General features: G+C 40.1%; 1 protein-coding gene and 1 long non-coding RNA gene across 2 annotated transcripts; one reads left to right on the top strand and one right to left on the bottom strand.

Moving 5' to 3' along the window:
* Nucleotides 1–4,601: 4,601 nt before the first annotated feature.
* Nucleotides 4,602–12,830, top strand: abhd15a (abhydrolase domain containing 15a). The gene is made up of 3 exons (XM_026924962.3): nucleotides 4,602–5,616; nucleotides 7,969–8,321; nucleotides 11,559–12,830. The coding sequence occupies exons 1-3, from the start codon at nucleotides 5,113–5,115 to the stop codon at nucleotides 12,106–12,108; spliced, it is 1,407 nt and encodes a 468-aa protein (XP_026780763.2). The 5' UTR covers nucleotides 4,602–5,112; the 3' UTR covers nucleotides 12,109–12,830.
* Nucleotides 12,831–17,820: 4,990 nt separating this feature from the next.
* LOC117599016 (uncharacterized) lies at nucleotides 17,821–22,869 on the bottom strand. Its single transcript, XR_004579455.2, has 3 exons — nucleotides 22,765–22,869; nucleotides 22,224–22,270; nucleotides 17,821–18,335 (listed from the first exon to the last, which is right to left on the bottom strand). It is a non-coding gene; the product is annotated as an uncharacterized LOC117599016 (long non-coding RNA).
* Nucleotides 22,870–23,138: the final 269 nt, after the last annotated feature.

The raw sequence follows: 23,138 nt of genomic DNA, 5'->3' as shown, positions 1-23,138 counted from the left end.
CAGGAAGAGTGCCACAAAGGATGTGGTTGAATGTGTTACTGCTTCAAATTTCACAGTGAGTCACTGTGGCTTTACTATACAAAGCTGATTCAGTCTGCCACATGTCTTTACATCGCCACAATCACACTGACTGCCAGTTTATGCCTATTCACAACGTATCAGTAGAGCTAATGTGTGCACGCATATGCTGCAAGTTCATATATTGTACATGTGGCACTGTTTCATCAGTCCTTCTATGAAGGCTGCAGCAGGGAGTCCAAATAGCCAAGTCCTTGGGCAGAATGAATCCATCATTTTGGTAGTGTTTATTTACAAGTGCACAGCATATGGTTCAAGATCATGACTCTCTAGAGTTGAAGTGTGTCTGGTGCTTGACGTCATAGAGCCTGCCTGAGCAGAGATCTGTCTCTTCACCTCCCTCTCTTTACGAGGCACTTTATATTTGTATAGTCTCGTTAAACGGTGCCCACAGACCTAAAACATTCAGGAATTAAACGGAATGAGGAACATTCAGGAGTTATTGCCCTGACTGTACTGTACACTATGGGACTGAGAGATCAAATAATGTTGCCACAATGACCATGCTAAATCATGAAAGAGCAAAAGAAACAGACAGTCTTGTCTCACTATTTCAATAGATGGTAATGAGATAGTGATTTCTCAGCTGAGAGTGAGAGCGGGAGCAAGAGTCTTATTGAGTTAGTGTGAACCCAAAACCAGGAGCTCACTCAATGCATTCAGCTCAGCCACAGCTGGTTTCCATTAAGAACCGGCAATGAGACCTATCAAATTCAGGAATTTAGCACACCAAATGTGCAGACTGAAGTACAGTAAGTTAGAGCAGAAACCCCTGTGCACTTCCTTTTTTCCTTAAAAAATGAATATTCTAATATGTTCTGTCGGTTCTCTTGATACACCATCAACCTTCTTGTAATTTAAAGAAGGAAAACCAAAATGTGTTGCAGTAAAGCTGCATGACTTCCAGGAAATGTCAGCTGCCTGTCTTGGAGATTTTTCATTTACATTACATGTGATGGTACATATGCTATCATTCAAGTAATTATGTAGTCTTATGTTCATTTACAAGTTTCCTTGGAGTCAGCACTCAAGCAAGGAGCCAGCTTAAGGCCGAACCTTTGCAGGGAAGTTGAAAGCAGAGCAGGAACTCAGCAACATGACACTGTGTTACCACTATGTGATCCAGTAATCTAGTACAGAGGTCAACAAAGGAACAATACAAGGTTGTCAATTGATGTGGAGGAAAATACTACTTCACCAGACAAGACGAGGAGAAGCGAGAACTGGATTTAGGCCCTCCGGGTTAGCCTCTTGAAATACATTCCTCTTTGTCTTTTCATGTCTTTGTTTATCCTCACTGTCTTCCCAAGGACTTTGTTGGTGATCCAGCCTCCTTCATTGACCATTCTTAAGCCTTTCCTGTTCAGTGTAGCAACGCTAATTGTCACTGAATCACCCGAAAATACATCAGTGAGTCATGTTTGATTTTAGATTTCCTGCATTAGTCCCTTAGGGGACTATTTCATGAAGGTTAAGGATGGCAGCAATAACTCCCAACCTCTCTCCCTCCCTTTTACAAAAGACTCAACAATAAATACACACACACACACATATACATTCACAGACAAATGCTCTGTAGACCATAAACACGTGGAGATTTCTAAAATCTAATACATATCCACTCTTTTCCACATAAAAGCACACATTATGTTTGCAGAATTATGCTGAATGTATAAGGGAACCTTTTAACAGCATGAGTTCAAAGGTTAAACCAAACCTGGTGTCATATGTTTGTTCACTAATTCTGCTGTATTTCCTGTATTTGTAATTAATAGACAGAAAAGGGAATGGAAGATATTTTAGTATCTATTTTCAAAGTGATAATAATACATAGAGAACAATAGCTGTGAGGCTGCCAGCTGTCTCTGACTGCAATACGCCCAAATGGCCCAATGCCACCTATAGTCTACTTCTGTTACATTCCAAAAAGAAGACAAGCTGAGGCACTACAGGAAAACTAGTTGCATAAATTGGCTCTGTTTGTATTATACTGTCATAAATATTATGATATTTTAAGCCACTTATACAAAAGCTCACCAAACACTTTGTAAAGCCTTGTTCATGAGATGTCAAGACTGGGTTGAGCTGACAGAACGGCTACAGTAACTCAGATAACCACTCTGTACAACAGTGGTGAGCAGAAAAGCATGTCAGAATGCACAACACATCGAACCTTGAGGTGGATGGGCTACAACAGAGACCATGTTGGGCTCCACTTCTGTCAGCCAAGAACAGAAAGCTGAGGCTGCAGTGGACACAGCTCACCAAAACTGGACAGTTGAAGACTGGAAAAATGTAGCCTGGTCTGATGAATCTGCTGAGGCAGATGGATGGTGGGGTCAGAATTTGGCACCAGCCTGCCTTTTGTCAACAGTCCAGGCTGGTGGAGGTGGTGTAATGGTGTGGGGAGTGTTTTCTTGGCACACTTTGGGCCCATTAATACAGATCGCTTGAATGCCACAGCCTATTTGAGTGTTGTTGCTGACCATGTGCAACCCTTCATGGCCACAATTTACCACAAATCACAATTTATTTAATTTATACTCTAATGGTTACTTCCAGCATGATAATGCACCATGTCACAAAGCAAAAGTTGACTCAAACTAGTTTCATGAACATGATTATGAGTTTAATGTTCTTCAGTGGCCGTCCCATTCACCAGATCTGAATCCAATACAACACCTTTGGGATGTGGTAGAATCAGAGATTCACAGTATGAAATTGCATCTGAAAAATCTATGAAATCATGACTGGTTCATGCCCAAAACACTGTTTCCAGTTTAGTATCAGTAGATTCCTGAACACGAATAAAGAAAAAGCTCCCTCTGTGAATTGTCTGGAGGAGAATGTGAGGCTCCCAGCATTGGCAGTATTGTTGCATGTTTGTACTCTACATCCTGATCCTATAACATTTATGTGTGTACAAGAGAAAAATGAAAACCTGTCTTTCATAAAGATTGACAGCTGCAAGTAAATGTGTACATATAAGGTGTAGGTCAGTGTTTGTTTTATATTTGAATGTGTCATTGTTGCATAATAGTAAGTGTACAGATATCAAATTAACTTTACAAACAGTGAATTCATGTATATAAAGTATACTATGTTAGAAAGCAGACAAGAGTTTGAAGTCAATATTCACTAAATTATTAAAGAATAGAATTAAAATGAAAATCATGTGCATTTCTCAGGTTGGCAGGTGCTGAAATTAAGCTCATTACTGTGTCCATAATTTGACTCACATGACTGTATAGTATCTTTATTCAGCTTCAGTATGATAATTCTCCCATACTGCATACTGCTACGAGCAAAAGAATGTAGTGTACGTATATACTGATGCCGTCAGTGAAGGGTGTTCATGATATTAGTAGGGAGACTAAAATCTAACATCTATCAATAACTTGACAATGAAACTATTAGGGCTGAGCAATGCATTATATCATGAGGTCTCATTGATGACATAAAAAATATGTGGGGCAAACCTTTATATATATATATATATATATATATATATATATATACACACAATTAAAGGCAACTGCATTCATGATTTCAAATTTTTTAAAGCATGAAAGATCTGCAATGTTCTACTGAGTTCATGTTGCATTTCCTTTGAATACCAAAAATGGAAAACAGAAAAGCTGTAACCCTTTCATTCAAACAAAAGAACACTAAACTTACAGTTCTGACATCTGTCCTTTTGCATAATCTGTACTTTGTATTGAGTGTGTGTTTGTCTACTTTTATTTTCTCCTTCAAAGGCATTCTGAGGAAAAAGGATGATAGAGTACATAATCCAACTCTTTTATGTTCATTACAGAACTGATGACGTGTTACAGACGTGCCAGTGACATGGGTTAAAAAATACCGGCACAAATGGAGATCAAATCTAGGAGGCATTTCACTCTGTGTAATCACCTGACACAACTGCATGAGTGTACAGTCTGGGCTAGAAAGAAATCAGCCCCAGTCTCACTTCTTTATACATTTCTGTGTATTCTTCTTACGACCAGTGATGGTAGTATTACACAAAAATTCAAAATAATCTGCCTTAAAACACTTGTTAACAAAAAATATGGATGCAAACAAAACAAAACAAACAAAAACCCTAAACCTTATATTGGTGTCTTTTCACCTTTGAAAGAAAAGGTGAGACTTCACTCTGCTATCCCAGGGTGCTATACCAGACCCCTGGATGCAGTATATAGTATACCAACAATTATACTATTTTAGACAAAGCCATTGATCATCCCTGACCCAGAGTCGTGTTTCCCATGATGCACTTGATGTTATTGATTAAAAAATCGTCACTGTCAAAATATCTGTCTAAAATATATAATTTCTCAAATTGTCTCAATGTCCTAATTCTTGAATTGTGTTGAATTTGTAAAAAGATACTGATGGTATAAAAGGCAGCATCACAATGTAGTTCACTTTGCTTATGACTGAGATGATTTCATGGACCTTTAGATGTGATTTAACAGAAATGTCTGCTAGGGACTGGATTCAGCAACAGCAGTCGTATGGCGTTATACAGATGTATGCTCCATGCTGCATGCTGGAGAAAAAGGCGCCTGCTGCTGGCTTTAAAAACGCTGACAGCGTGAGAAGAGCTCCTGCACACACACACACACACACATATACTCACTCACCGAGCGCTGCATTTCAAAACCTAATGGCGCCAACGCAGGACACTGGTTTGATTTAAAAGGCGTATTTTCTTTGCTGTATGGATACCACTGTAGATGATTTTTTTTTTGCTCCAGAAATGCATCAGTCTTAATGAATCAGTTAGGACAGAGTAAAAGGCAGCAGGTTGTGGAAGTTGTTTGAACTTGCACGAGCACAGAGCGCGCTCGAGACTTTTCCCACAGAGCTGTGCGCATGGAGCGCGCTTTCATGAAGGCAATGGGTTCAGAGCGTGGGCTTTTACTACGCTTCTGGTGAATCAGTGTCTTTTTTTTTTTTTTTTATGAACCCCACCTCCTCGGTCACTGCCGCTAGATTTCTGGGTTTTCGTTCTGAGAAGCCGTTCAAATGCTGGAATGGATCGGCGCTGTTTGTGTCCTCCTCTTGGTGGCCACGGTCTGGCCAGGGCTCAAACATTTGGGAGCGTTTTTAAGGGGGCCTGAAATCGCACGAGGAGTGAGAAGCGCATCGGAGTGTGCAACCGGGACGGAGCCTATTAAAGTGCACGAGCCGGCAGGTGAATCATCAGCCCCTGTGGCGTTCATCTGCAAGCCCTCGGCACTCGCCAAATACCTGCTCAAGCAGTGCGCGAGCTTCTGTGAATACGTGCCGAGCCCGGCGTGGCACTGGCGGGCGAGTCCGTGTTTGCAGACGGTTTTGGGTGCTCTCTGGCCACACGACTGCGCCGTGCATTTCATCCGAGATTATTTACAGCTGAGTGACGACGGCCTGGTAGCTCTAGACTGGGCTGTTGTTGGTCCTAAGAGGAGGAGGACTTCAAGCAATTCCTCTAGTCCCATCCTTCTGATCATTCCCAACTCTTTCGGAAAGCTCACCAGGAACGTCTTGAAGGTAAGATTATGTAAAAATGATGCATCATTTTCCATCTTGTCCGGAAATGTTGTCCGTCCCAAATCAGCATCAGGTCTCATCATTGTGTATGAGAAGGGTAATCTCCAAAATCTGTCTGTGTCGCCCATAAAGCATAACATGATCATGGCAGAGAGCTTATAGTCATGAAATAAAGACCATATCGTCATCATATTATAATACTGAGAAATAATACCACATGATCTACCTCTTGTAATGTACAACACAGTGGAAAATTAGTGCACACTCAAATTCAGAATGCATGATTGATCCCATTTCCATGATCCCTTTCACCTATATGAGGTGGATCACTGCTGCAGCAGAGACTGGAGATAGCCTGCTGTGCGTTTATTTCATTTAGACAGCGTTGCTCTACTTGCATCATAAGGCTGCAGTCTTTACAAAGTGAGCTCACAGCCTTACAGTCTCCCTGTAATGAAATGATATGCAGAAATATTCTGTGGATGTTGGCATGCACCACACAGTGTGGCAAGAGGAATTGAGGGTTGCTGTCCTTTGTTTTTTCTGTAGCAGGCATGTCATGTAAGCTTGACTGTAATGATCCCTCCTGCATGCAGTGCATGAGTATTTTTGTCACTGTTGCTCCAAGGTGCCAATTAAGCTTTTCCTTATTAGACCACGATTCTCCAGTGTGTTGCATTCATGAAGAAGACTGCATGAAAAAAAAAAAAAACACACACAGCCTGATATCACTTGGTGACTTCAGTGGAAATGCAGAGAGAGTAACTTTATAGTAATTAGGTTACAAGATGATGAATGCCTGCGGATAATATATTTTTCGCCTCAGGTTCGTGCTGAGTACAATTATCATCAAATCTGTGTTGACACAATGCTATATTCAGATTAAAATTAATGTAGTAAGTCGAATGTGGAAGACATTATTTTCATTTTGCTTGGCAGGTCTGTGGTACTGCTTTGCCGAATGAAATTTTGTTTTTGGACAGGATAATAACATAATACCTTACGAAGAATCGTGCCTTAAGGCTCACTCATTGAGTTTTCCCTATTTGATGTTTCCATCTATTTCCCGTACCAAAACATTCCTGAAAAATGTTTCGCACATACCTTTGTGTACAAATCTGGAGGTCATGAGTTTAGTGACGTCTGAATTTGGCTCAACTTCCCTGGGGTCTGACTGATGCCAAGAAAGAAAGCAGTAAAGCCTGCTTGTTCATGTCTTTGTGGTTATTTGATTTACTGAACTCACTTTACTTAGATTTAAATCGCTCTTCCTTCCCCGAATGGAAGAGTGGATCCTGTTGCACAGGCACCAGTGATAGGCTATTTCCGGTATGACATAAAAATCTAATATATTACCTGAGAACATCTGCTTAAAAACTTTTTTTAAACAGTGTGTTTTAAAATCGATAGAACCTAAGAGGGCTTTATTAAATTAACTCCTTGAGGGAGTTTAGTGGTGGAGTCAGAGTAATGGTTTATATCAGCTGTTGCTTCTCTCCCTTGCTTGCATGCAAACTTGCACTCTGTTTCATATACTGCACTGGTATGTAGACTAACCTTTGCCCATAGCACAAGGTGTCATTTTGCATGTATGAAAATGTTGCTGCTGTGTTTCAGATGGTGCTTATGACATTAATATGATGATGGTCAGAACAGCATCATAGACAGCAACACTTATAGTGTGAACTATCACCATAAATACCACAGCCAAAAAGATGTCCTCTTTAGAGGAACTTTAGAGGATATTGCTGTGGTCTTGCTGACTGTGATGGACTGCATCAGGCGAAAGTGCAGCAATTGTGTCTTGTACAATAGAGCTGTGCCTTGTCCTCTAATGAGGTGAGCAGGTGAAATAAAAGTCCAGTATTGACCTTATTCTGGCTCTTTGAATGAATGCTTGATTTTGATGGCTTCTCTGGCTCGTTGAACATGTGAGGAATGTAGTGCTGCTTTTCTGTGTCTTGAGCCCCCTTGACAGAATTCCCCATGTGCCTGATTTACACAGGAAAAGTACTGAGCGGCATTGACTGCAATTACACGGTCCACCGGTTTGTTTGTTTCAAATAAATCTGGGTCAGTAACATGAATCAGGATAAAAAGAACGTTTTTGAACACACACACACATTTATTTATATTATATACATACATACATACACACACACACACACACACACACACACACACATACAAACACACACTCACACACTTATATAGTGGAATATTTATTTTCTCATGGTCATAAAACTTTTATTTGTGGAAGAGACTCATCTTTGTTTATGTCATCCTTGTGCCTCTTAGACTTCTCTCCCACTGCGATTGGCTCATAATGGTGTGTGCGCTTTTTCTCCATAGCTCTGTGAGGCAGCTCTGAGTCATGGCTACCTCCCTGTGGTGTTTAACCGGCGCAGTCAGAATGGTACGCCACTCAGCACCATCAAACTACAAGAGTTTGGTGACCCAGCTGATCTGCGTGAGGCGGTACGCTACATCCGCTACCGCCAGCCTGCGGGCCGGCTCTACGCAGTGAGTGAGAGCACTGGGTCAGGCCTACTCCTGTCCTACCTGGGCGAGTGCGGCTCCTCCAGCTATATGACTGCTGCTGCCTGCTTGTCACCTATCTTCCGCTGTCAGAGCTGGTTTGAGATTGGTCCTGGCTGGCCCTTCCACTGGGTCCTCTTGCTCTATCAGAAGGTCTGCCTTAGCAGGTATAGTAAAATGAAACACATCCAACACACTATTCCATTGTATTATAAACTCACCGACCACTTTATTTCAGAAAATGCTGATCTCCTGGGATTTTCATGCACAACAGAATGGCGAGAAAATCAAAATACACTATATGGTGGACACCTGACCAAAATACACAATAAGTATGTGGACATCTGACCATAACACCCATACAGTATGTGCCTCCACTTTTCTGGGAAGGCTTTCCACTAGATTTTGGAGCATGGCTGTGGGGATTTGTGCCCATTCAGCAACAAGAGCATTAGTGAGGTCAGGCACTGATATCGAGTAAGGAGGCCTGGGGCGCAGCGTTCCAATTCATCCCAAAGGTGTTCAGTGGGGTTGAGGTCAGGGCTCTATGTAGGCCACTCTTGTTCTTCCACTCCAACCTTGGCAAACCCTCACTTTGTGCACAGGGGCACTTGCATGCTGGAACATTTTGGGCCCCTTAGTTCCAGTGAAGGGAAACTGTAATGTTACAGCATACAAAGACATCATATACAATCATGTGCTTGTAATTTTGTGGCAACAGTTTGGGGAGGACCCACATATGGGTATGATGGTCAGGTGTCCACATACTTTTGGCCATACTGTTTACATCCAGTGAGAGGCAGTTCTGTGGGTGGAAATGCCTTTTTGATGATAGATATCAGAGGAGCATGGCCATACTGCTTCGAGCTGAGGAAGGCTAAGGTAATAAAAATATCTAATCTTTACAATTGTGGTTGTGCTTGTGGCAGAAAAGCATCTCAGAAGGCATAAGAAGTTAAACCTTGAGGCAGATAGGCTACAACAGCAGAAGACCACACGGACTTCCATTCCTATCAGCCAAGAACAGGAATCTGAGGCTACAGTCGGCACATGTTCATCGAAACTGGATAGCTGAAGATTTGAAAAAATGTTGCTTGGTCTTTTTCCATTCTTCAGGTGTTCAGGACTGCCCATTCTACCCTGACCTGTTTCATCAACAAGGCACTTCCATGGTTGGGCAGTGTATACTAAGATTTGTATAGTTTTGGGGACACCTTGCTTTTTTAAAAAATAATTTCTGAGTAAATGTGGCTATGAAGAAACCTATACACACACCCACACACAATGGCAACTTTATTAGGTACACCTACCATATAGGTGCACTCTGTAGGTATACAATTATTAACTGTAGCCCATCTGTTGCTATGTGCAATTTGCCAGCTCTCCTCTACCTCATCCATCAATGTTAATGGAACTGACCAGATATTATCTGGTTGGTGGACCATTCTCAACGACACTGACATACTGGTGTTGCAGCATTTGTGCCATGGCATGCTGGGATTTTTAAACACTTTTAAACACAGTGTTACTGTTGGGTCGAGAGAGAATCCACCAACCAAAATCTCTAGCCAAAACCAATTCAGTAGTCATAAACTGTTTACTGATGAAGGACTAGATGATTTTACATGAGCAAAGATGAGCTGTAGTCTCTAAGTGCATGTGTACAAGGTAGACTATCTTGTAAAGTATGGGAATAAAGTGGGCAGTTATTGAAAACTCCAGAAATGCTTCTGTGCTTGATCCACATGTACTAGCACCACACTATTACGCCATTACCATGTCAGTGTTTTGGTCTTAAGCAGCAAAAAATCTTAGAAATCAAGAAATTTACCCCTTCACCTAGGCTTAAGAATAATATATATTTATTATACAGAATATACAGAAACTGTTTAGCCTTAAGATGGGTGATTATTCAGGACTGTTTTAGAGGTGTCACAGAATTAAAGAGTAGTGAAAGGTGGTTGTACTGAAATAGTGCATCCACTATTTTCCACACTCAGAAGGATGTACTGCAATTGATAGGTGATTCAGTTCTCAAAAAGATGGAGCATGAAATTTTCCTATTTACTCACAGTTTTAATTAGCAGTCAAATACAATGCAAATCCAGTTGATTAAGACCATTTCTTGTACATCATATCTGGTTGCTCAGCCACAATATCATTGGCTTCAGTTGTTGGAGGCTGAGCCATTACTAAACCTGTCATGGCTCTGCTGGAGTGACCAGTCACAAAAAGATCAATTTCAGCCAATATGCTGATCAAGCTAGATATGAATTATTAATTGCGTCTGCCCTCTTATGGCAAACTTTTTTTTCATCCTAACTAGTTAGGTTGAACCCAAGTCTACCCTGTGTTTTTTCCACCAGCTTTCATTTGAACAGAGAACGATTACCTCACTTTACATCAATTATCACTAAAATAGGCTAAAAATAAAAAAACATTCATTCATGCATTCATTCATCTTCAGTATTTGCTTTATCCTGGTCACAGTGGATCCAGAGCCAATTTAGGGGTAATTTAGTGTAGCCACCTACTGGCATGCATTTGAAATGTGGGAGGAAACCAGAGAATAAGGAAGGAATAAAACACAACATAGCATGCTGTGTTATGAAAATAATCAAGATGGGGTGGTGTAATGCAGCCCAAAACAAACCAGTTACTGTTACCACCCCAAAGTTGATTATTTTCTAATAACAGCACATCCTAAAGTGTTTTATTCCTCTTATGCCACAGCAGTTTGACACTGGTTACAGTTTTTAATTTATTAATGAATACCATGCTTTTTAACAATTTAGTTACATTTAACGTGGAACATCTGCGAGACGTTAGTTCCTGTTATTAAAACACAGTTTTTCATGTTACTGGAAAGCTCTTATATAAGCCATACACTATAAAGTATTAGAAAGAGCACATTTAATATAAACCTGTGATTTGACGTATAGCCAGCACTGCTGTCAGAACTGCTGTTAAGGAAATTAATGAACACTTTCTAACCAATCAGATTTGAGAATTCGATAGCACTGTGATGTAAAATATTTATAATTACTCCCAGCTTTTAACTAAGAATTTTTGTATATTGGCTAAAAAATTATAAAAGTATACAAGTAAGTTTACTGATTTCTAATACTTTCTTTTGGCAGTTAAGCCCAAATTTTTACTGAGTGTGAGATGGTCTGAGATGTGACTATGTGGTGGAAGGAAGTTGACAAATTGTGTATTGGAATATACACAGCTACAGTCGGTAACTGTATACCTGCTGTGCTAAATGACAATGTTGAGCCAGTGCTATTGATTTCTGTAATGCTTCTGGTCAGCTCAAAAGCATATTAAACAATTTTGAACATGGAAGCCTGCTTTTTCATCTGGACAAAATCTTTACTGATTGGGTTGGAATTTTCCTGCAGGTACAGAACAGTGCTGGGGGAGCTGGTCCATATCGACACCCTCTTCTCCAGCCGCTCACTCAGGGCCATGGAAGAGGCACTGTTCTGTCAGTCTGGTCTGAAGGAGGTGCCAGCTGAAGGAGCCTGGGAGGCGTACTGGGAACGCAATGATGCACTGAGGGATGTGGACGAGGTGGCAATCCCTGTGCTGTGCGTGTGCAGCCGCGACGATCCGATCCGTGGTGAAACTCAGGCCACGTTACCCCTAGAGTTGTTTGAGAGCAACCCTCACTTCTTCCTGCTGTTGACGGAAAGCGGAGGCCACTGTGGCTTCTCCACTGCCAAAGAAGGACCTGTGCTCTGGAGCCACCAAGCCCTTCTTGAGTTCTTCAGGGCTACCAGCGACTTCTTTGCTGCTGAAGAGCGGGCCAAGCTGACTGCCAGACGTCGTGGTGTGAACATGGGTGCCAAGGCTTTCCGTCATCGCAGCGTGAGCACCTACAAAAGGTTACCAGTCTGCTCACACAACATCCACACCATCTACAACTGGCAGAGGTCTTACACCAGATGATGATTACTGACATATAGCTTGGAGGAGGTTGTTTTTTTTTTTTTTTTAAGAAATAAACATATCAGAACACACCAGGCATATGTCAGAATTCTGCTTTGTGGCAGAGATTTGCAGATATATGTATACATAATACTGTATACATGAATGAGTCGAGCACTTTACTGTAAGATAAAGAAGTAGTCATGTAACAGGGCTCTATGTTCCATGATTTACATGGTGCTTCCTGTATCTCATTCCCTCATCTATTCCTTACATTCATCTGGACGGCGGCTGTTTGTTGCTGATCTCACTGCCATTACAACATCCTGCATGTAAAATGATAAACGCAGAATTTTCCATGAGGTAATGCTCTCAGTATGTGCAGCTTCTGGAAGGTGGAGTAATGAGCTGTAATGTTATCACGAGGCCATTACATTCGTGCTATAATTCTGTGAGACTGCTGGGATATTTATAATTGCCTTGTTGTGTGTGTTGTTATGTTGTGTGTAAGTAGTTGTTGGAACTACTGGGGTTTTGTTGACCACACTAAGGTTGCAGGGTTGTAGAGTTCTTCTTGCGATGGGTCAAACTAGCTTGTGGTTTTTCACTGAAAACACTGGTGTGCCAGCCTTTTTTAATTTTCACAGTTTGTAACATGGTGTTACTGTCAAATCTGTGTTTGTTTGTTAAATTATCTACATGCTTGTTGAAAGAGGTTAATTAAAAGAATTGATCTGAAATCATATACTTGAGATTCACATTTCTTTAATTTAATTAAAACTGTATTGTAAGTGAAGGTTTGTACAGATTTAAACTATTAAAAAATTCAGCGCATCAGGTGATTTATTTTCTAGCCACAATTCATTTCAATGATGACTTTGTTTAAATCAGACATTCCCCAATATAGATCTAGACTGCAGTCGGAGCAGAGTAAATGTTTGTGAGCTTGACTGGATATGACGGTCTACTGCTCTCACTCCATCTCTGGTAAATTTCAGTGACCCCTGAACCCAGCAGTTCCTCTTTTAGACGCATTTAAATTACCTGTCAAATCTGTTATGTAGATATTATATACTGTGTATAATGTGTGTAGGTATTTAAAACCTGCTCAAATGGCCAGTTCCTAGAAGATTTAATAGGTTAATTTGATTGGTTTAATCGACCTGCCCTTTAAAGAGAATCTAGCATGACAATAATTGTTAAGTCTCAATTCTCTTGAGGTAAAATTGATTTGACGATGTGATATTTTACTCGATTATTCCATTGCCTCTTCAATGGAGATCTCATTTTAAAATAACTGAGAATGGGAATCAGCCTTACCATGGCTTTGCAAATCCCAAACTCCTTTCAGGCTGCAAGTGGACAAACATGGGCTGGATATTTTATATTACTAAAATGTAATGGCTTGTGACATAAAATGTATTACAGACCAAGAACTGGCATTACTAATGACTTCATTGGAATTTGTAATATGCTTACAGTGCCATCTAGTGGAAAATCAAACTGATTCAAGATAAACAAATGGAGCAGAGCAAAGGGGTGGACTGTCCAGTGCTATTAAACTTTCTGAGAACTCATTAGTTTTTGAGAAGTATTTTTCCAACAGCCAATAGTTAGCTTCATTTATATAACTGGTTTATTCTGGCATAGGAAAAGAGAAGACAAGAAGTAAGAGTAGAAGACTGTTTTAGTATAGCATGAATTGTTAGTCTTTTATTCTTATCTCACACATGCAGCACCATCATTTTCCAGGTGCCAAGAACCAATTAAGTTTATTTTCATTTGAAAAGCAGTAGTGGCTTGACATGCTGGTTTTTTTTTTCTTTAAAGGCACCATTTGTGACGAGCCTATACTCTAATGACTTAAAGCGTGAGTAATGTAATGTGTTTCTCTAGACATTTCTGTGGTTTTAGTGCTACAATGTAGTAAGCTAAAAACCTAAAGAACTGAGACTTGTGGGGTTTTCTTCATCATAGCTTGATATCACCAGTGATTGACTGGTCACAAAGCTGGGCAGTAAATGAGTTTGGGTTCATTTGGAGTTATTTCCTGTTTTGTCAGTTTTCTGTACTTCACACAGACAGCTATCATGTGCTATTTAACCTGATACAATGGCTGTAAATGAATTTGCATGGAGTAAAACAACTTTTTTAAGGGTTTCCCATGCATTTTGGGTTAACTGAAACACTTTTATATTTGATTTTACATTTATAGGTATATGGTTATTGATAGCTGCTGACATGGTAATGCAGTATCACAGACAGTAAATAGCAGTACGGCGCTGCATAACTGATGAAAACCAACCAGGACATGACACTCACAAGTCAGAAACAGTCCCTCCATGTTTGGCTTGGAAAGTAAAATTATATTTAATACTTGTTTTTAGTGGAAACACTGTGTGAATCAAAAATCAGCCCACATCTTAAACACATGCACGGCATGACAGTATGCCTGAAAGTTTAGAATTTCAAACAGCTGAGGACTTTCCAGTTTTTTGTAAAACTGTGCACATGCCTTCATGACTCAACTGCCATGAGTTCAGTCATCACCTGTTCAATAAAAACATGATCTGACAATCAGTGACTATAATGATGTGTCTGCTGCTGCATACAATATAGATGCCATGGGAAAGTTTACCTGTCCACAGGGAATGTCTGATTTTTCACTTACAGGATCTTAGATTTAATTTAGTGATCTAGTTAGGTTCAAAATTACAAAGCAGAGCAGTAAATGGTCTTGGCTTTATTTGGATTTATTTCCAGTTCGGTTGGGATTGTTCTTTACTTCACACCATTGATAACACCTATACTATTTGACCTGTAGCGAAGGCTGTTCCTTGTTTCCACTACCCAGGTGTGACTATTTCCAACTCAAGCGGCAAATATTTGCTGTGGCCTTCGGCAAGTTCGGCAAATTCCCAACATGAACATGACGCAGGCACACTAGGTGGGGTCACCTTAAAAAAATCTCTCTCTCTCTCTCTCTCTCTCTCTCCCTCTCTCTCTCTCTCTCTCGATTTAGAAGAGCCAGTTAACTCCTTTCCCCTGGGCAGGACTCTCACAGTTAGTAGGAGATGTAATGTAATGTGACATGTTGTCTGGCTGGGCAGGAGGAGACCAGATCAACAGAGAAATTGGGGCCAGGATCTTACATTCTTCCTCCTTTGACTGCAGATGAATCACATTTTACAGCTGATTGAGAGAAAAGAAAAAGGGGCTGGTGATGTTTATACAAGCCGTCTTGCACTTCCCGGTCCCAGTGTAGAGAAATTGCACTCCCTCGTGGAGACTTGCGTCAGATCTTTTTTCCATTATGCAGATTTGTGCCTGCATAGCATGACTAGTGACTGACAACAGATGAGCTTTGAACAAGGCAAAAGACTAAACAGGGCCTTTAGATTCATAGGGCTGTTACCAAGCAGCAAGCAATGGTTCCCGGTGTCAGTCCCTGTGCTTTGCAGGTTTTAGTATTTTCGTTGCTTAACATGCATGATGCATGCCATGAAGGACTTAATAATAAGCCTGATGACTTGAAACATACACATTCATGCACTTATCCAATGAGCCAATCATGTGGCATAATGCATAAATGTGTGGTCTTTGTAGGATCTTTCATATAGACAGGTAGATTTAGATATAGAACCTGAAACACTTGCTCAGCCCATAACTGATTGAGTGTTTCTGAGTTACTGGAAACTCGATGCAGAAGCATGCACATCCTCTCAATTCTGTCCTTGAGACCCCAATCATTAGAAGGAACCACAGACAGTGAGATGGGCATCTTGGCCACCTTGACCTCAGACATGCACCTGCAGTCTACAGTACATAGGGCTGTGAGTCTCCACTCCTAACAATAAAGCTACGAGCCACTTGCTTGTAAAAGTACAGCACATATCTCCTTCCTCCAAAATGTTATGTCTTATTATGTCCACATGAGAAGGCCTCAGAGTACTACTCCGTACTCCATTTTTCACCACTCCCAAAACAAACCAAACTCTCACACACTAACACGCAGACCCGGGCTCAGGCATATTCCCTTGCTCAATACCATTACTACTTTTTCTGTTGCATGTGATTGGCCTTTGCATGGAAAAAGATTAAGACTGAATGCACATATACCACAGAGATCTCAAAATGCCTACATTTTATTTTAAAAAGAAGTTATGTTTTCAAATGGTAAACACTCTGATGCATACAAATAGAGAAGTACTTAGTAAGTAGAGCTTTAATCCTGAACACACTTATGTACTAACATGTTACTGATTGTCTGTCTTACAGGGATGTAAACAATGAAATAATTACTGCGAAAATAAAAATAGATATTCAAAATGCACACACACACACACACACACACAGGACATTGCCATATAGCCCTTTTAACATTCATTAGCTAGATGTTTTTAAGATCAGGGTTTTCACACAACTTTGCCTTGTATGTGTTTAAGTGGGACAGGAATTTGCCCTGAGCAGAGTTTAAATCTGCAGCATGTCACACTGTAATCAAACACCCTGACAGCAGCCTGCTTCTAAAGTTCAATTCAAATAGGTTTCATTATTTTGATTCTTATCAGCTCATTGCATATCAGTGAGGGTTAAATGCACATCTCCTCATTGTATCTCTTACAACAGCTGTCCTAATGTACGTATTATGTAATACATGTACATGTAATAATACATGGCAGGAGTGCCAAAGCTGATCTGCTGTTCTAACAGCATGGCCAAATGACATGTCATACTTTTATCCATTTATAATTATGTTTAATATTGGGTAATGCCAGTGAAACAAGGTAGTTCCTGTTATTACTTGCATTATATGCAGTAGCACCAGTTTCTTTTTCTCTCTTAATATTAGTAAGACAAAAAAAAAAAAAATGCAGCTTGCCAAGAACCTGCAAAGTCATCTGTCCTAAAGGACTCGCCTGTGTCCTGTGTCAGAAGACTTAAAGGAACAGCTTTACCTCTGACTGTTACAAAGTGTAGACACTGGAGACTCCGTTCAAAAATGCTAAATAAACATCTCCTCACAGAAAGCTTCACCAGGTCAATGATTACACGTTTTTAATCCACTTTTAATGTGGAGCGTCCACCAAAAGTCCCTGTGAATGATCTGTTACTTACTATAGAAATGATATTGTATTAGAACGGGTATATTAATATCAACCTATCATTTGCATTACATCCAGCACTACTTTCAGTGCTGTGTTGTTATAGAAATTTAATCAATACCTTCTGACCAATCTGATTTGAGAATTCAACAGCACTCTGGTCTAATCTATTTTATTTGGGCCTTTATCATTATAAACTTTGGAGTGCAAACCATAGTGGTTTTCATCCCAAGTAAAAGCAGATATATATTATTAAGATATAATTCCCAATGCTTATTTATATTTTTATATTATTGAATTCATTCATTTATTTTATTAGTTAAAAAAAAGCTTTGCACTGTCGTATGGTGCAATAAATAAAATACATAGATCTGATGGATGAGAATTGGCCCAAAGATATGAACAAGAAAATAATAAATACATGAAAACAACAATATAACAGAAATATCTAATATTTTTGGTGGTGTATAATTCTTACAGTGTCATCTTCTACCTGTTGCACAAGTAGATATAGACTGTTATATTGACTGGTGTGTCTCCTCTTCTCAAAATAAATCCCCATGGCTGTGTCATATGTGTGAAGAATGGAAAGCGCTCATAGTAATAGCTTGTTAAATGTATTTTTGACATTATCTTGAAAATAATACAACTATAAAGCATGTCAATGTTAAGTATAAAGTATAAAAATAATTAATGTTACTGTTTTTGTATTTGCCTTCTGTCTGGTTCTGGTTATGTTTACTAACATAAAACACAGTAAACATACATTTACATGTTGAACACTTTGATTATAGTAGTTTTGAAATTTTACAGGACTAACTCATGCCCAACCATTGTAATGAATCTTGTTTTGGTAATGTATGAGCATATAATTGGTCTTGACCTTTACTTCTTCACCATTGTCATGTAAGACAAATGGGTAAGGTTTGCTGCTCCTTGCATAACATGAATCAGCAGTTACGTTAATGATTCGTTTTCTTTTTTCCCCAAAAGTGGAAACCAAGTCACCTCTGTGTTCTCTGTGTAGTCCGAACCAACTAGGCTGCATCTCTGTGAGGAATTGCTCACATTCTTCATGGATTGAGTTTCACCTGGGCGAGAAAGGACATTCACATCCCGCTACATATACCATCAGAAAGAGCACTGAGGGAACAGATCACATTCCAGTTTCAGTCATGTGAATGGGACAGGAAGGGAAAGACTAATATGGTCAGTGTATTTGATTACAGTATGAGTCAAAGGGTCATCACTAGACTAGATTGGATTTCTAGAACACTCAGACTAACTCATGAAAATCACACTCCTAAATTTAGGCCTAACATGATTCAACCATCATGTGTAAACTTCAGAAATGGTGAGCCACAAAGAGGATTCTAGGTAAAAGGGACAGATGTGGTTGTGATAGACTGTATAGAAGGCATATACACACATCTATCTCACACACACACACACACACACACACACACACACAGCTTCAGTGCTCTGCTGGAAGTGGACATGAGGAGTGTCAAGGCTACAGCTGGTGGGGGTGGTGCAGTGACACAGCTAAGCAACGAGCTGCTTCCTCCATGCTTGCCTGCATGCCAGGTTATATAAATGTGTAGTGTTGAGTGGAGTGCTGTGCTATAGTTGGAGCACTGGGCTCTATTTGTGGAAAATCAGCTGGCCGTTTTGCTGGATCTGTGTCAGACTGTAAGACTGTCAGCTGTGTATGCAGGGAGGTGGTTCGATTTTCAAACAGGTGTGAATAGGGAATAACAGAGTGACTTGCTTCCTCCTCCACAGAGGCCTCTGTCACGGCCTGACCTCATCGCAGAGAGTGCAGCGCAGACAAAAGCAAGGCAGTGTTGAGGGTTGTGACACTTCCTCAGAGTGTTCATATGATCACAAGGAACACATGAAGACATTGTAGAAAAGGAACAATACATTTAAACAAAAGGGTTGAGAAGCTGACAGAGTTTTAGAAAGAGAGATATAAGAATAGGCTCACAGAACAGGGTACTCTGACCCAGTCATGCATTGTGATATGCCCTGCCAGCTCCTATCACACCTCCAGCCACCAGCACCATTATGTAAGCTATAATTGATTTCTCCACGCAGGCAGAAGGCAAAGTGCTGTTTCACCTAGTAACAGCAAAGTACCATAACCATTCACAGTTACAAAGTTACACCTGTTAAAGGGTGGCCTCAGTAGCTAGCAAATTCCAGGGTTATCTAGTATATGCTTAAACACCCAAAACTTTTAAGCTTTTAATATATGGGGTAGACATAAACAATATCATAAGAAAGTGGAAGCCCAAAGAAGTGCCCACGCTTTTACCCTCGTCATGAAAATAGAAACCAAACCTGTACACACCTGCCACCTTCCCCTGATAAACCAGTGTAATACTGCATTCATGTTATCCAACAAAAATGCATTCAGGTCGATTTTGTCAAATTTGTAATTACGAGTTGGGAAAACTTGACAGTAAACACTTGACAGCACATTATAAACAAACACAACTGAAAGAAAGGCAGAGTCTTCTATTATGAAAGCTAGTTTGAAATGAAATGTCAGTTTTTAATCTGTGTCTATTAAACATTCACTTTAATGTTCCACTATTGACTGTAATACATAGTAGAACTGTAGCTCAGGTTTCTATCTACAAACATTTCCATAGAAACAACTTTTGAGTCCAAGTAGAGTCTCTGAGCTATCATCTCATAATTACCATAATTCTGACATGAATGCATTGCATTAGCAAAATGTATTTGCATACTGGGACCTGGTTTTTACATTTTATGATGCAATAACACTGTTCACATTTACAGCATTTAGCAGATGCCCTTATCCAGAGTGACTTACAAATGTGCTTTTTGGTCTCTATCAAAAACACATCCTCACGCTAACACAAATAGCCCATGGTGCAGGAATAACATTAAGCTAAAACCCTATTAGAGTTAGTATGAATGCTAGTACAGCAGATTTTTTTCCCTGTAATTTCTGTAGTGCTCGCTTAAGTGCTTAGTGAAGAGATGAGTCTTCAGTCTTTGTTGCCTGCCATGTATGCTAACTCACTGCAGAACCACTGCAGTAACATTTTCACATATTTACCAGACTGCACAGTCACATTAATTCCCTAGAAACGATTTAATCATTTAAACATGTTTTCTAAATTTTAGCCTGACTAACACACCCTCTTATTCCTGCAGCAGCCACACATTCACGCAGAGACTGAAATCACTCATACTGGCTAAATCAATAACATATCATTGGGAACTGGATGGAAGTGATGATTTGCTGCATTGCTGTATCACCAACAGACTGGAAATATCCTCTGAGGACTGATCATGTGTACAGAAATGCTGCACTATCCGGTCTGTACTGTACTGTACTGTACGATTACACACCTCTGTGCTGTCATGGCTTGCACCAGGTACACTTTCACTCCAGTTGTCTGCAGCAGCTATCATCAAGCTGACAGTCCTGATAATGAATTAAGTAAGGGAAGATTTAGAGTATGCACTGTAGGGAGTGCATGCAATGCTGCTGAGTCCATGGATGTTTTTAAACTCTTTCAGTTTGTCTCAAGCAAGCTTAAGCTCATTCCATTCTATGCGCAAGGCTAGTTCCTATCTGTAAGCAGGCCTTGGCCTTGCACATTGAAAGACAGATAAGTGCTTCTCAAAACTTTCATTTGTTCTGCCTCCAGGGCAGATATGTTCACACGCAGAGGGCAAGAGTCCACCAGCCAGGCACCACATGAAGGCAATATGAAATAACAGAGTCTAAACAGCAAGTAGTTTAATGGTAGTGCTATTTCATGTTTTTTCCCTGATGAATATGAAAGCACATTATTACTTTCGCAAATGTTAAAATATCAGCTATAAGCATTTTTGCTCAAATTATATATATATATATATATATATATATATATATATATATATATATATATATATATATATAAGATATTTGCTTCTATTAAATTGTAATGGCTAGTATTAAAAATATAATAGATAGGTTTTAGGAAAAAAGTAAGATTTTTTTTTCAAATTCTTATAAACAGCATGGAGATATTACATACTGTACTACTATTGAATTGTACTTTGCTTGGCACTAGTACATTACAAGTACTACCATAGATAACGTACCAGACACTGCTACATTTATTAGAGGTCACAGGATGTCCAGTGAGTGCCAGTGCAACAACATGATGTATGATGTTTTTTACAATAAGATTAAAAGTGTATGACATGTTCATATACTCTGAACAGCATTTGAATCCCACAACTGTTCATTCATCCTTCCATTTTCAGTAACTGCTTTAATCCTTATAATCCACCCCAGGCCACCACAGGGTACCATGCACACACACACACACACACACACACACACACACAGTCACACCTATGGGGCATGTCACACCTACTGACATGTTTTTGGAAGGTTTTTGGAAACGTAATTAGCATTACCAGAAAGAAGCTCATGCAGCACAGGGACAACATGCAATACACAAATAGATGACATAAATAAAAAGAAAGTGTAATTAGTGTTAGACTTCAATTCAATGAAACACACCTGTGTTAGATAGGATTCCTGTACAAACACCAAAAGACGACTCCCCGAATCTCATTGTATATTTCTCACTCTGTATTTATGCACTAATTAATTCAGACCATATTCAGATTTTCAAAGCAGTTTCTGACAGGATCTTCATCCTGCCAACATACTGTTTTTGTGGAGTGGCTCCATTGTGATTTGGTTGCAAATGTCTAAGTACAGGAATTGTCTAATTTGCACATGTGAGTACATGAAGTGTAAAAACATCATCAGGTGGCATTGTGGAGTTTTCTTATTGTGGCCTTGAGCATAATAAATGTTTCTGCGATCAACGTGTGAAAAAACTATTTTTAGTAACTGAATGGTAACTCCAAGTTTACTTAGACCAATGTTTAAAATAACACACACCATCAGTATAACAGTGTGACACTTCACCACAGTAATCTGCTTTTACACATTGAGAGGAACTGCTATAACAACATGTGACTCACATCCCGCACTGCTGGCTGCTGGAGTAGGAACACGCTGATCAAGGTTCCTGTTGAACAAAGAGGCGTTTCTTAAACCCTTGCAATTCTTAGGTTATACTCTGTGCTTTCCAGCACATGATGTACCCAGTACAGGAACGTGTGTGTTCAGGTGTTGCTTTGCTGACATGTGTTGCATGATGATACATGACCTAGAAATTTCAGTTGTCTAGGACTTTGATCTTGTGTTCAAAGTTAAGTTAGTGTTACAGTCAGAACCTGGCTGCTTGGTGTCTGTTAATATGTCATTGAAACATTATGAAATCAGAGACACCCAAACTGCTGCTCTGTGTGGCTGTCAGTCATGTGGGTCTGGGTCAGAAAGGGCAAAGCTGAGTCATGCTGGGTTTGTGACTGCAAAGGTGTGGCTCTCTCTAAATACTGCTGCCACAAGTCCGAATTTTCCCTGTAGTTGAAGCTCCTCGGTCTCACATTGTGCAACTATTTTCCAAGGTGGGGGTGAGGGTGGAGGTGAGGGTGGGGGAGAGAGTGAGGGAGCACATACCTTTCCAATGCTAAGCCCTGTCTCTTTAAATCAACATCAGGCATCATCTCGCACGCGCTCGCCAGTGCTGAGTCACTGGGTTCGGGCTGGTATCCTTAAACCCCGCCTACCGCCACTTTTCATTGGTCGGAGCTTTCACGAAGCACTCTGTGATTGGTTAACAAGACCTATAATCCGTTGTCTTGTGGGGGGGGAAAAAAAAAATAGGGCAGTTCTTAAAGTGACAGCTCCAGGTTTTGACAGCCGATAGAGCAAGGGTGGGGTAAGAGCGGATAAAGTTGGGCTGCTGGAATGCATTAAAAATGAAAACAGGCATGAAATGAAGATATCTGAGCACAAATACAGCCAAAGTTATATGCATTGTTTACTCTCTC

This window comes from Pangasianodon hypophthalmus, chromosome 14, assembly GCF_027358585.1.
Source record: "Pangasianodon hypophthalmus isolate fPanHyp1 chromosome 14, fPanHyp1.pri, whole genome shotgun sequence".
Classification (NCBI taxonomy): Eukaryota; Metazoa; Chordata; class Actinopteri; order Siluriformes; family Pangasiidae; genus Pangasianodon; species Pangasianodon hypophthalmus.
Note: the sequence above shows the minus strand (reverse complement) of the source record. Positions and strands in the feature narration are given on the sequence as shown.

What these genes read in the sequence shown, in the direction of transcription:
- abhd15a (XM_026924962.3), top strand. Translation starts at nt 5,113, where the DNA reads ATGCTGGAATGGATCGGCGCTGTTTGTGTCCTCCTCTTGGTGGCCACG. An exon ending in TCACCAGGAACGTCTTGAAG is followed by an intron (nt 5,617 to 7,968) that starts GTAAGATTATGT and finishes TTTTCTCCATAG; the next exon opens with CTCTGTGAGGCAGCTCTGAG. An exon ending in CAGAAGGTCTGCCTTAGCAG is followed by an intron (nt 8,322 to 11,558) that starts GTATAGTAAAAT and finishes ATTTTCCTGCAG; the next exon opens with GTACAGAACAGTGCTGGGGG.